The following is a 14,955-nucleotide window of genomic DNA, read 5'->3' on the forward strand; positions in this document are numbered from 1 at the left end:
ACACAAGCCTCCTGTAGGAGTCTGGATTCACTGCAGGGAGCCACAGAGAGAGACAGGGATCGTTGGTGCCGAAGGCCCAGTTTTGGAGCCTTGGAGGCCACGGGCCAGGACCAGCCCACTAAAGGGGACACGCCCAAGGGCCTGGTTACAGGCTGGGCATAGATCAGACCCTGTGAATCTGTGACAAGAACTATTGTGCGCTCAGATTTGGGTGCATAAATGGTAAGCAACTACCAGATGTGGGAATACAAACCGGTGCTTCTTCACCTAAATCTCCCACAGAATTAGAGGCTATGGCTGAAAGTGGGGCCAGGTGGAAGAATGTTCAAAACTCTGCCTTTGAGAGGTGACCAAATGGCACGTAGGTCTCCAAAAGTGACATTGGGGCTTTACAACTTTTAATCTTCAAACTGTTCCTGAGAGCCAAGAGTGCTGTTCACACACGATGCGCAGGGGGCAGCCAGCTCCTCATGAAATCAGACCCAGCTCCTGAAGAACAAGTGAATGGATCTGACAGAACAAGAAGCACAGTGAATGGATCTGACAGAACAAGGAGCAATGGTCTCAAGTTGCAGTGGGGGAGCTCTAGGTTGGATATTAGGAAACACTATTTCACCAGGAGGGTGGTGAAGCACTGGAATGGGTTACCTAGAGAGGTGGTGGAATCTCCATCCTTAGAGGTTTTTAAGGCCTGGCTTGACAAAGCCCTGGCTGGGATGATTTAGTTGGGGTTGTCCTGCTTTGAGCAGGAGGTTGGACTAGATGACCTCCTGAGGTCTCTTCCAACCCCATATCTTCTATGATACCTTGGAAAATGGGTTTGTCTGAGACTTTAGAATTCTTTAATTAGCAAATCTGTTTTTCTCTTAGGAAAAAAACAAGGGTACCTGCTATTTTAGTTAGGTAGGTGCAGCTTATTGGTGTGACTGCTTATTTCAGGGCAGCTTTCTCACAAATCCATTGAGCTAAAGCCAGGCAGGTTTCCAGAAAAGCACGGTTCCCTTTGATCATCACACAGCTCTCCCCTTCAGCCACTTCTGTTAGCTGGAACCTGGGGAACAAAGAGCAGGAGTCACTGGGTGTTTAGCTTTACTGAGCAAGATCTTTAGCAGCTATCCCTCATTCGGAGGGGTGGTCTGTCTCCATACTAGCTTCCTTCATCCGTACTTTTCTACAGAGCCCTAGTTAGTAATAGGCTTCACAGAGTGGAAAAGGAGCTGGGCAGGCTCACTTCAGTGCTGGAAAACATCGCAAAATCCACTGCGATGATTGATGAATACTGCCCGTGGGTGTATTCAAACCCCTCTGAGGAGGAGCCCAGCAGCGCCCGTGTGGTCCTATTTTGTACAACTGTGCCATGTGCCCTGAGTGATGTCTGAAGTGGGTGGGGCTTAGTTGGTGGGCAGGGCTTGGGAAAGTACCACCCCTTCCCCGACCCCCATGGCAGCCCTGGTGGAGGTAAACTGTACTGCTCAGCAGGAGAGGGGACCCTGACCCTGCATTAACGAGCGCATTGCTGGACAAGGGCCACCTTACTCAGGCAGAGCAGCACAGCTGAGAGCTAACGTAGGCGTGAACAGCTAAGTACCTCTTCAGCAAGAGTCTTCCCTGACATGCCCATTCTCCAAACAGACCCTGACCCCCCTTTATCCTGTGGCTTTGCAAGCACACAGGGGGCTTGAGACTGACCATCTCTCCATGGAGGACTCTGCTTGATGCTTAACTTTACTTGTGCTCACAGGCAGCCTCTGCTCCTGCTAGCACTAGAGGGCACTAACCTTGTGTTCCCACTTGTGCACCATGCAAGACACACTCAGTTTCAAAGCCAAAGTAGGAACCATGAACACTCACAGTGTTTCATCGAACGTGGAGCCATCCACCCAGGTCCATTTCCTCCCTGGGGATGTAACACTGAGTCCAAGCCAAACCATGTTCAATTGTGGAATACTCAGTATATACGCCTGTAAGTGACAGGACGGAGGAGTCTGGGTGAATATAACCTGCTAGAATTCTCTGGCTTCTTTGCTCTCTCAGCAAATGAAGGAAGAGAACCTGCTACACAACTGTGCAATAGATTTATACCCAATTTCTGATGTTTCCCTTTCCCAGTCTCACCCCCTCCTTCCCCTCCACATATCAATGATATTTTGATGGGCTCTGTAATAGATTTTTCTTAAGCCAAATGTCATACTGCTGTGGGATTGTTGTTGTTTTACTGCAAGCCCATTGTATTGCATTATAACTAGTGACACCCATCTCTTGAGGGGCAGTTTAAGCCATTTTTATTTACTGTACCATCTCCTCCTTGTCTTGGATCACGAGCATTTGAGAGCTCTTCGCTGAGCAGTCCACATGACTCTCATTCCACATTTTACTTTCTTTAGAGACCCAATAGCACTTGTTCTTGTGCGGCAGCCAGTCAGCGGGGCACAGTTTGCACCCACAGCCATCTAGAAATAGACATGGAAAAGGCAACATTAAATGGGCCGGAAGGTTCTGAACAGTGCTGAGCTTCCCCATGTTCACGAGGGGCTTTCAAACTATAAACATTCTCAGCCAAGACATTTCTCTTTATTCATTGTTTGTTTGAGGAAAGGCCCATTATTCAATAGCAGATGGAGGTGCGGGTCAGGAGAGAGGTGCTCTGGCAGAGCTGTAATGTGAATATGAATTCATAAGATTGGGCACACAATTCACATTTTACGGGCTCAGTATCACACAATGCATTTCCCCCCAAGTAGCACCGAACCTCTGAAATGAAAGACACAACAAAACTGTCGCCTTCCCTGCTGAGCCACTTCTGAAGCACTTTAGAAGTAGAAGAAGGGAGGCAAGGGATTCTCAGAGGAAGTTCTGGCTTCCCCAAGTACTCCCAAAGAAATGAGGGCTCTGTTCAGATCAAACACACACACACACACACAAAACCACCTTACAAGAACAGTATTACAGTTGCAAAGTCAAGCACTCAAAAGTTAGGAAGTGTCAGAATTGAGGTTGCCTGTGCAATCTTTATTGGACCCCCTGGTGCATATGCATTATGATCCAGTCCGTAATTACATGATCACATACCAGTTTTCTCCACCAGACCCCTGCTTCATTCTGGGCACATGATGGACAGTGCTGCTGACTTACCGAGCAGCTGTTCAATATTTTGTTTTCTTCTCATTCAATGTGTAGCCCCAGTAGTACTGTGCACTATTCAAAGCCGGCTCTGAAGACAGAACTATTAATTTCCTCATGGGCTTTCCTCTGGCACTCCTTTCTATAGTAGCTGAGTGCTTCACAAAACAGTAATGAATTTTCACAGCACCCCTGTGAGATCAGGGGATTGCAATATTTCCATTTTACAGATGGGGAGCTTTGGCACAGAGAGTTTGAGGTCAAAAGTATCCACTAACATCGGGTATCCAACTTGAGACACCTAGACTCAGCTCCTCACAAGGTATTTAGGCAGGAATTAGGCACCTAAATGCCTTGACTTTTCAAAGTTCTTAGCGTTCTATAGTACTTCATAAGTTCAGTGCCAAGCTTCCATTGATTTCAGTTACAGTTGCTCAACACTTCTACAAATCAGATCCCAGGGTCTCAGTTCAGGCATCCAATGAATGAGGAACACAGTTAGTGATCACTTGTGAAAGGATTGGTTTAAATAACTCTCCCCCACCACCAGCACCAATGTACTCTCTCCCCGGCCTTCTGGCTCTTGTCCCTTCTGCATGCAACTCAGGCAACTTCCTCCTCCATGCTGCTAGGGCTCAGTGGGGCACAGAAATCACAGGAGAGACAGGATCCCCATGCTCAGTGCCCCTGTCAGGACCCAAAACCTTGCCCGCAGCAGCTCAGGGCTGCAATTGCATGGAAAGTCCTACTAGTCAGCCCTCTGTAGCTCTGGGCTGGAGCACACTCACTGCTGATAGAATCATGAATTTTCAAAGGTTTAAAACTTGGCCAAATTTGGGCAGATATTCACAGGTGCAGCTAAAGCCAGACAGATCCCTGATTCGTAAGCCACCCCCTTGTCAAATGTCAAGTCCCTATTCCAAAGCATGGGGACAGCACTAAAGCTTCTGAAAGACAAAGTCTCCAGAATTTTTTTAACATGAGGAAAACAATATATTTTCACTAGCCTGGTCCTCATGAACAGCTGGACAGTTTTGGCTGAAATGAAAAAAAAAAAAATAAAAATCAGGCTGAGGCAGACCCCTGGCATGGAAAGGTTCAGCGTGAACATTTAATCTTCAGCAAAAATAAAAGCAACTGAAAACAGGCTCTCCTAGGGGGAAGTATTAAGTTACATTTGCATATATGTTAAAATAATGTTATTTGGGCTGCAAAGGTGAACAGCTGAAAGCTAGGAAGTGTAAGAAATAAGATTGCCCAGACAACCTTTAATTGGCCCCTCTGTAAAACATTGATACGGTCTTTAATGACATGATCACATTCTGTTTTTTCCATGAGACCCTGCCTCATTCAGTGCGTAGGATGGACAGTGGATGAGTCAGATGGCTTTAAGAAGAGGAAAGATGCTCTTGTGTTGAAAGCACTGGACTGGACTCTGCCACAGACTTCCTATGTGATGTTCAGCAAGAGTCTAATACAAAAGGGCAGAGTTAAGGTTTTATAGACAACTATAAATCTGTCATTCCCTAACTTCTGAATTCTTGACTTTGCAGCCAAAACATTCTTTTAATGTAGTTTTTTTATATAATAGAATTGTTATTACACTATAAAATGTGTCTGTTTCATACACATTGGAAGTACTTTGAATGACCACTAGATGTCACTCCTACTACTTTGCACAAACAGCTGAAAACGGATGCACTTTATGCATCCTATGAAGTGAGCTGTAGCTGACGAAAGCTTATGCTCAAATAAATTGGTTAGTCTCTAAGGTGCCACAAGTACTCCTTTTCTTTTTGCGAATACAGACTAGCACGGCTGCTACTCTGAAACCTATTTATTAGAGCTGCTTGAAAAGTGAGACTTTCTCAGACAGAAATTTTCAGAGGGTTTCCCCCTTTTTTATTTTCTACCTTTTTTTCTCACTGGAGAAAAGATGGGGTAAGATAAAATATATAGGAAAGAGGGGAAAAGGTCATGATTTTGAAACAAAATATTTAGTTTTTCTCTGAAAATTTCCCCTTTGGAAAAATTTCAGAAAATTTAAAAATAAATTTTGCCATGAACATTTTTTTTGACAAAACCCTCTTTTCTGATTAAAAATCAGAAAATGTTTCAGCCAGTTGTAGTATTTATCTTGCAGCCATCAAACAGAACAAATGACCAGAAAAATAAAGATGGGAAGATGAAGGTATGGCACGTCTCAGCTATGTATAAGTTATTGTAACACAGTAGCTGAATTTTCAATCAGCGAGTTTGGAGTGAGAGTTCTTCCAGGTGGGCACAAGGTTGCAAAGAGCACAAAGAATAGCAGATACAGTTACCTGTTAAGTTGTTGTCTGGCTTTGGATACAAACTTTGTTTCGAGCAGGACTGGGAATCCTTCAGGCTGGAATTACATTCAGTTCCATTTGTTGTTCTCTGTCCTCTGGTCTGTCCTTCACAAGGACATGCAACAAAAGAGAGAAGGTTAAAAAGTATCAAGTCACCAAATACCATGGGATATCTATCAAGTTAGGATGGGGACAGAGAAGTAGTGTGAGATGGAATCTCACTCATTATCCACCGTAAGGTGCAAAAATGTGGAATGAACATCTTACACATCTGTTACAGCCAAATAATGTATGTTTCCTGTATCAAGCTCTCAACTCTACTTTCTTTGTATAACACGCTTGATGTCTATGGCAATGATGAAATGCCCGGTAATTTATTCAGAAATGTTTTGGAGGCCAAAATATAGAATCTAAATGGAATTGCGGAGGAAGAGGAGAATTCATTGAGCCAAAGAATCTGTGGCACTGAGCTACTCACCCCAAACACCAAACACAATCACAGCTACCGCCAGGATGATGTTCCCAGCCCATCCGAGCCAGAGAGCAATCCTATGCCAGCGCGGGCACAGAGCACTATCTGCAAGAACCAAAACCTTGGGTAAAGATTTAAAAGAAAACATGGAAACTTGCTCTCCTTTGGAGGCTGCGCAACTTACTTCATATGCAGATAAGGATAAAGTTCAGGCTCATGGAATATGAGGAGGGAAATGATCATGCACGGAGTTTAAAACTCTGAGGCCACATCACCCTCACAAGGGCAACATTAATTGTCTAGCTAGATGGAAGTAGCGGGAAGCTGAAGAAAATACCAAAGAGAAAAAGATTAAATTTGCTTTCAGGATAGACTAAGGCTGTGTCTACACTAGCAACTGAATGACAAAACTTGTCTTTCAGGAGGTATTGAAAAAACCCAAAGCACCGGGTGTGAACAGCGCTTTGTCGGCAGGAGCGCTCTCCTGCTGACAAAGCTAACGCTCGTTTGAGGTGGAAGTTTTTTGTCGGCAGGAGAGCTGACAAACAGTGGCTACGCTGCGTGCCTTTTAGCGGCACAGCTGTAGCAACACAGCTGTGTCGCTAAAAGCTGTGTAGAGTAGACCTAGCCTGAGAGAGATGTGTGTGTGTGTATCACCTAGCTGTCTGAGCTGACCGAACGGGTCATTAACAGGACTGGCCAAGGCTGACCCATATCAGTGGAAATTCTGAGAAGACAGTGAAAAGCCCAGTCACCAGGGCACTGACGCCTAGCAACCCATGATCCAGAGTGGGGAGGATTTGCCCACCTCTCAGCAGAGAAGCAGAGCAGAAACCCCAGCTTCAGGACAAAGGACTGGGAGAGGTGAGGGTAATAAGTGTGGGGTCTGGAAAAAGCTTGGGGTCTCTCTCACCTGGGAACTGACTAAGGAAGGAAGTCAAAGAGAGAGAAAAAGTCTGAAAATGGAGTTCATTAATGCTTGCTTGGTGAATTGTGGCCAGACAAGAATGGCCTGTGTTTTAACCTTTATGTCTCTCTGCTAACCTAAGGACTTCCCGTGCTGTGTTCCAGGTGACTAATAAATCCTACTCTGTGCTGAAGACACTTTTTGAGGTGTCACTGGGGCGAAAGTAACTTAAATTTCTCACAAAAAGAACGAGGAGTCCTTGTGGCACCTTAGAGACTAACACATTTATTTGGCATAAGCTTTGTTAAAATAAAATAAAATTTGTTAGTCTCTAAAGTGCCACAAGGACTCCTCGTTCTTTTTGCTGATACAGACTAACATGGCTACCACTCTTAAATTTCTTACAGGTACCGTTGTATTGCAACCCCCCCTTGGGGGGCTCAGGGCAGAGGGTTGGGGGGTTGCAATACGACAGTACCTGTAAGAAATGTAGGTGTGGGATGGAGTGCGGGGGGCTCAGGGCAGCGGGTTTGGAGGTGTGTGTGGGGGGGCTCAGGGCAGGGGGTTGGGGGATGTGGGAGCTCAGGGCAGGGGGTGCAGGAGTCAGTGCAAGGGGTTGGGATGTGGGAGGGGGGACTCAGGGCAGGGAGTGGGGGTGCAGGAGTCAGTGCAGGGGGTTGGAGTGTGTGTTGGTGTGGGGGAGCTCAGGGCAGGGGGTTGGAGGGTGTGGGGGGCTCAGGGCAGAGGACTGGGGAGCTGGGGGGAGCTCAGGGCTGGGAGTGCAGCCACCGAGCTGCCCAGCTGCCTGATTCCTGGGGCTGGCTGGGGTGACAGGGACCACGGCGCTGCTTGGCTGGCGGATCCCCAGGGCACGGTGACTGTGCTGCCTGGCCGCCTGAGCACTGGGGCTGGAGCCTGGGGGCGCTGTGGCCACGCCACCCAGGGGCTGTGGGTGCTGGCTCGGGCCCACCAGGACAGGGGCCTCGTCCCCCGGCCATCGGCGCTGGGGCCAGGGGCCACTGGGAGGGGTGGAGCCCCATCCCCAGCTGGCCACTCTCTTACCAGTGTGCCGCACCAGGGCGCACCAGCCTACTTGCATCTCTGGGTGTCACTGTAAATACTGGCTGGGGTCCAGTAATGGCTGTAGGCTGTGTGAGTCTCTGCCAGGAGTCTAGCTCAGTTGGGCTCACTGAGCAGAGCTCACAGTGTGGAACAGGAGTGCTGGAGCCCAGGAGCTCAGTCTAGGAGGAGGTGAGGCCATTTGGCCTACCCTGAAGGATGCGTGAGACCCACTGGGGATCTGGCACATTGATGGGGTTCCTCCAAGAGACTGTTCAAAAGCTGGAGCGCAGCGCCAATCCTGTAGAACTGTGACAGTGACTCCAGGGAAATCAATGTCAGCAGAGAGTTTGCTCCATAGTGTTGGTAAAGGGGAGATATTTCACCATATGACGGCATAGCAAAAACAGGCTGCAAGCGGCTTCCTCTGACTTGGCTTTTTCCATCCATCCATCCATGCAAGTAAACGTATCCCTCAATGTCTGCTGTGTGCCAGCCCCATCAGCAGACACTTGGTAAATACCCCTGGGGCTGTTGACAAGGTGATGGGAAGAACTGTGAACTGGAAGTACCTGACTCCCATGCAGAATCTCAGATATTTGCAATGGTTCTTCCCGATAGCCAGGTGGAAGTATCCATCTTTCACGTCGAGAGGGAAGTACGAGTCTCCTGAAGAGTGAGGGAAGGATCCGAAGCCTGACATATTTGTTCAGGTCTTCGAGGCCCAGAATAGGTTATAGACCTTCCTTCTTGGGGATGAGGAAGTAGTGGGAGTAGAGTCCCTTCCCTTGGTTACACAGAGGAACTTCTATAGCTACTTTCAAGAGGAGTGAGTCCCCTTCTTCCAGGGAGACTTTCTTGTGAGAGGGGTGCCCCCTTAGGAGGGAAGGAGGCAGGAGAGTGGGGACGGGACCTGGTGCAGAACTGGATGGAATGGTCTCTGTCACAGGGTGGCTGGCTCCTGTCACTTGAAGCAGGTCCAGTGTCCTGTGCCATAGCAGGTGCTCCCAGCTGGGCCAGTCAAGAGGGCAGGGAACTGCACCTGGGGAATAAAGGGTTAGGGGAAGTTCCAGTGAGCGAGGACCAGCTGTGAGAAGGAAGCTGACTGAGAGAAATTTAGGAAGCCGCAGGAAGCAGGACTGCCAGAGTCCACCGGGAGAGGAGGCAGCAAGAGTCTAACATCTAAAGGGTGATCTGAGGAACTGATTGTTTGTTTAAGTTTGACAATAAACCTACTTAAAGACAACTGTGGGTGTGGCAGTGAATCCTTGGCAAGCGGGGCAGAAGCCCTGCCTTGTGACAGTCTCCAAAGCCCAGCAATCAGAAGTTACTGTGCATCGGTTGCTGTAGAAGAATAGACAAAGACTGAAGGGAGGGGACAGAGAATGTCAGAGGGGAAGGTGCCAGAAACTTATGTGGCTCCCGAGTGTCCCATTAAACTGGCAGCTTGTAGGCAGAGGAGGAGGACTGTGATGAAGAACGCTGGAAGTGTTTGTTCTTGTGCTTTTGAGGTCTCTCCCCATGGCCACGGTGGAGAGAGGTTGGAACCTCTTCATGTGACATAAAGTGAGGGAGCAGGCCTGAGAAGTTGCTGAGCCCACCCTTTGAAAACCTGTCAAGGTTCAGATCATTCCCAAGCTGGGTAGGGCATATGCTTCTAGCTGTGGCCCTGGTAGATCTGATCTTCTTCAGATCTTCTCACTGAAGAGGACCTTGCCTTTAAAAGGCAGATCTTCTATCCTCCACTGGGCTGCTGTAATCAGGCCTGGGGGTGGAGACAGGAATATCTACACAGGCCTATCACAATATCCAAGGCTGTGTTAAGAGGATGTTTACCCATTGTACAGCCCCTCCATTAGCAATGCCCTAGCTGCCTGCTTCTGTTCCTTTGGAAGAGACTCCAAGAGGGGGTTCAGGGTATCCCAGAGAGCACAGCTCTACCTGGCCATTACTCCTTGGTAACTCAAGACTCACAGTCCTAGAGAGCATGAGGGAAATATCCTGTAGAAAAAGGGGACAAATCTTTTCCTTTCCCTGTTTGTGAGAGCAGAAGGCTAGGCTCTGGGTCTGTCCTAGGCCACTGACACCATCACAGAGTTGGGGGTAAGGTGTTGCTGAAGGAACTGACACCTTTCTGATGGGACAGGATACACCCCATCTGTTCTCTTAGAGACCAGGGGAAAAGGCACAACAGTCAACCAAATGTCCTTTGTAGGATTTGTCAGCCCGACTGGTGGGAATAACCTTGTCTTTCACCTGGACCTGCAGAACACCGAACAGCTCCACTGCAGAGGTACCTGCCTTGAGCTCCAGTGTATTGGCCCTCTTCCCGAGATGCTCTTGAAACTGTCTAGTCATCAGGAGGTGACACTACAGAAAGACTATGTTCTCATGCAGGACAATGGCATAGTAGTGTCCCCAAACGGGGATTCTTCCATGTCCTGGAAGCATCACTGTCCCATATGTCATCGTCGTAGACACCAGTGTGGAGGGACAGTAGGCTAGGCCGGTGCCGGCTCAGCCAATGCCAGTGTTGATGGAGGAGGCACCAGAATTGGAGCAGGCAGTGGCTGATGGAGTTCCCTTGAACAGTAAATCCCTTGAATGGGAAACTAGTCTCCTAGTCACTTGCTATGTTGACATTTGCACATAGTTTTCAAATTTTGGGGAAGAAAGTGATGGTTGGTTGGATGGTGCAAAAAGGCTGTGAGAGAAGGATTTAGAAAATCGTCAGTAGACCATGGCAGAGGGAACACGCTCACTCCCTGAACTGTCCACTTCTTGACATTCTAATGTTTGGTGCTTTTAAAATGGCTCTGATATTTTCCTACTGTAACAAAATTAGAAAAGCCACCGTGAAGTACAACCCTAGAAATCGCTTTACATTTTCAAGGCTGTCTTCAAAGAGGAAAAGGGCTAGAGACTTAGAAACATCATTTAAAATAAAAAGAGTAACAGTTTCTAGGCTCCACCAAGTCTGTAATCATGACAGGAGACTTCAGTGCTTTCAATGTCAAAGAACTTAACTTCGAGTAACTTTAAAAACTGTAGCCCATTATTCATAAAAGTCCATCTTACATGAGTTCTCACTGAGATTTAATAAATAAAACTTATGTCCTTAATAGAACAAGATGTTCTGGAGACATACATGGACAAAAAATGGTGTATTTTTTTTAAAGTCAAAAGTTGCTTTTCTGTCTTTTAATTAAAAATAATTAAATGATTTGTTAAATTGACTTCAAATTTTCCTTTTTTTTTTCTGGCCTCAGATTAACAAATTTTGGGATAAAATGCGGGGAGGAGGGTTAGAGATGGTGTTAAAAAATTAGAGTTGTCCTAGAAACACTTTGACAAGTGCACCTACTGTGGTTCCACAATTTAAGCTCTAGCTTCCAAGGGAAGTAAAGGACATGTGTAGGGACCCACCTCCTGCCACTGTGGCCCATTTCCATTTTCTAGCCCCACAGGGCACCGCATGGGGCTGGAGCTCCCCCTACTCCCTGGGGGCAGAAAGTGGGTCAGGGTCTTCCCCAACAGCATCCTGGACCCAGCCCATAACCCCAGGGGCCTGGGTGCATCACTTGGACAGGGGTTCCAACTCCTGGAGGCTTGGAGGGAGAGAGAGCTGGCATGGACTGGGCTCCCCCAAGAGACATCCCACAAACCAACACCTGAACCCAGTGGTCTATTTCCTCCCTCTGCGATAAGTGTTTTGCTGCAGCCAGCTAATTAAAGTAGTCCTGTTGTTCAAGCAGTAGCAGTTTGTGCTGAAGTTTCAGGGATCAAACTTTGCTGAAAATACACGATGGGGGTTGCTACAGTGGCACATAACAGAATCTGGTTTTACCCTTGTCCTTTAAAAACTCTAGTAAATTACATAAAAAGAAAACTCTCAAAAGAATGTTATTTAGATTGCAAAGTCAAGCACTCAAAAGTTAAGAAATGCCAGATTTACAGTTGCCCCAGCACACTTATCTCTGCTCCTGTGTGCATGTGCATGACGACAATGTATGTCCATGTAATTAAAGACCACTTTTTTCCCAAAGGATCCCTCCTCATTGCATACACAAAATGGTTGCACAGTGGGGCAGAATTAAGGTTGTACAAGCAACTGTATGTCCGGCATTTTCTAACTTTTGAATGCTTCACTGTGCAAACTAAATAATGGTTTAACTTTTTATATGTAATCCTGCATATACTGTACTGTACGCAGACTGAGTGATACAATATCTGGACTGTTAGTATTTAATTTGCTTGACAACTGAAATATCAGCTTTATATATTTTGATTCTAAGATTAACAGCAGAATAGTCCTCTAAAATGTCCTCTCATTAGTAGCCTGACTCTATTTATAGAAAATATGCTCTGAAAATAGCTAATATATTTACTCTTTTACCACAGTTCTGCAAAATATTATTAGGATTTTTTATTTCCAGATACCAATCTTTGCAGGAGAGTCTCGTAAAAAAAATACCAGGATTTATATATTTACATTTTACATCCTTTTAAGTTTAATTTACAGTTCCTTGTATATTCATTATTCCTGGAACACTGAAAGCTATTATTTTTCCTCTTCTCTTTATGACTGTGATCATCTTTGTTGGTATCCCCTGAGTTAAGAGTTGTCCAAGCTTTAATTGCTCTGAAGTGTGATGACTTGACTCCTCACAAATCTTCCCTATCCAGGTCTATTCAGAATCCAGTACAACCCCTCGCTGCATCCCCCACAGTTTTCATCCTTTATTGACCAAGTTGCCCTTCATTTCTTTCTCTTCTCCTCCCCTATTTCCTAACATGGGATACTAGACTTCAGTCTCCCTACTTGCCTCTTCATGAATCTTAGCAGATCCTTTTCTCCACACTTCCCTCACCATGTGGAATCACCTCCATGACCCTCTGCACTGACTTCTCAGTAATTTTCCAAATCCAATCTCTTCTCGCTGATCTGTCTCCAACAAGAAATGAAAGACAATTATACGAGTCTCCCAGACTCCTTGTGTTCAGTCTTCCCAAGACTTGATCAGTGCATTGCTCTTTACCTCTGACTTACCCCACTATACTATGTACTGCATCTTCAATACAGCATGAGTATCCACCCCCAAGTGTTTATGAAGTAAGTAGAAAAATGCCATAAAATAAAGCTGTATTGTTCTTCACATGTAATTTGCATCTACAGACTGGCAGTAGCTCTGAAGATTTCTGTGACACTGTGTATTAACATTAAAATAAAATGCACAATATTGCATTAAAGAGATTCAGCTCCTAGTTCTGACAGATGGTAAATTACCTCATATTTGCTGAGTCCTAACATACAAACGGAACATAGAGACTCACACCTGCTCTTTGTTTCTAGAGAAACTTTATATAAATATCTGTGCTACCCGTAAAAACAAAAAAATACATCCAAAAAGTGGAATACAAATAAAAAAAAGAGACCATATTGGTACAAAACTCAGAAGCTAAATACACTTACTGGGATGCTGAGATGGATGCAGTGACTGTGAAGTGGAAAAAGCTCCAGGAATGTTTAAATCTGCATATATTATTTCTCCAGCCATGGCAAGTGCAGAGAAAGATGAGAGGCTACAAGAAGACGGACTGTCTAAGAGTTGCCTCATATTTATGCATGAGCCAAGATGACAGACGTATCCAGTAAGAGGAAGTGTCTATCAGAAGGTTTTGACTTCCTTCTTTCCTAGCAATCTAAGAGATAAAGTGTTTAAAGTACAATTGCATTAGAGCTGGTGCTGGGATTTCACATAAACTGTTGATTTTTCCTACATTAAAAGAAAGCTGCTCCCTGGTGTATTTGGTTCAGAAGCTCTGGGCATTTTAAGAGAAGAAATTCTTGTCATTGCATAAAAGTGGAAAACAGATTGAAAAATAAGAACTTTTTAATTACAATTCATATTTCCCATTGGAGACAGACATCTTTAATTTATCTCATCACTAGGGATAGTCATACTCCTCTCTCTAGCTATTCTATTCAGGTTCTATACTATTACACCTTTTAACCTGACTGTCTGCTCAAAGTTGGGACCTCTGTGGGTCGTTCCAGTTAGGAAGAGAAATTGCTGATGGAGTCTGTTACCTTTGATTCAATCTTATTTACAAAGAATGTACAAAGTCCTGTTTCCCCAAACACAGGAGGAACCAAACAGGAGTGTCCTTGTTCACAGGTCCAAAACTCATTTAGCCTTTCCAGCCCAAATCCTCTCTCTAGGCTACTCCCCTGGCCAAACCATGCTTCTAGTGGCTTGTTCAGCCTGTGTGTCTGTCCCCCTCTCACCCTCCACCCCCGGTTTTTCTCTCTCTGCTCTGTCTGATGCTTCTCTTCACACAGACACACACATATATTTCTGGTCAAACAATATACAGTGGAGTCTTCTCCCACACAGTGCTAATTTCTGGGCGGGCTCATGTCCACCTTTGTCTTAAGTGGGGACCTGTGATTATAGAATCATAGAAGATTAGAGTTGGAAGAGATCTCAGGAGGTCATCTAGTCTAACCCCCTGCTCAAAGCAGGACCAACCACAACTCAATCATCCCAGCCAAGGCTTTTCTTAACTTATCTTAAATTGGGGGTTCTCAAACTGGGGGTCAGGAGATTACTACATGGGGGTCACGAGCTGTCAACCTCCACCCCAAACCCCTCTTGCCTCCAGCATTTATAACAGTGTTAAAGATATTAAAAAGTGTTTTTAATTGATAAGGGGGTGGTCGCATTCAGAGGTCTGGTGTGGGACGGGGGTCACCAGTACAAAAGTTTGAGAACCACCGTGACTTAAATGAAGGCCAGTGGTTAAACCTGCAAGAACAGCATTAGTCCCATTCCTTTGAGATATTCAGACTCTCGTAATAGCACTTCCTTGGCAAGCTGCGCCTGGTCCAGGGAAAAGCTGCTCTGTTGCATTAGGATTACAAGGCACTGAGTGACATCAACTCCTACTGAAGTAATGGGAGGAAAGGGCGCTCAGCACTTCACAGGATAGAGTCCTGTGTCTGATGCCGGGGCTGTAGGAGTCAGCCAAGGTTCTGCAGAATTTGTGCCCACAGTAAAATA

The 14,955-nt window shown here is 45.9% G+C and overlaps 1 protein-coding gene across 1 annotated transcript; it reads right to left on the reverse strand.

The window, feature by feature from the left end:
• Positions 1 to 930: 930 nt before the first annotated feature.
• Positions 931 to 13,509, reverse strand: LOC144274908 (killer cell lectin-like receptor subfamily B member 1B allele B). Its single transcript, XM_077834004.1, has 6 exons — positions 13,365 to 13,509; positions 5,932 to 6,030; positions 5,445 to 5,558; positions 2,296 to 2,450; positions 1,852 to 1,961; positions 931 to 1,051 (listed from the first exon to the last, which is right to left on the reverse strand). The coding sequence occupies exons 1-6, from the start codon at positions 13,507 to 13,509 to the stop codon at positions 931 to 933; spliced, it is 744 nt and encodes a 247-aa protein (XP_077690130.1).
• Between the last annotated feature and the right edge of the window lie 1,446 nt (positions 13,510 to 14,955).

This window comes from Eretmochelys imbricata, chromosome 14 (assembly GCF_965152235.1).
Source record: "Eretmochelys imbricata isolate rEreImb1 chromosome 14, rEreImb1.hap1, whole genome shotgun sequence".
Lineage (NCBI taxonomy): Eukaryota > Metazoa > Chordata > Testudines > Cheloniidae > Eretmochelys > Eretmochelys imbricata.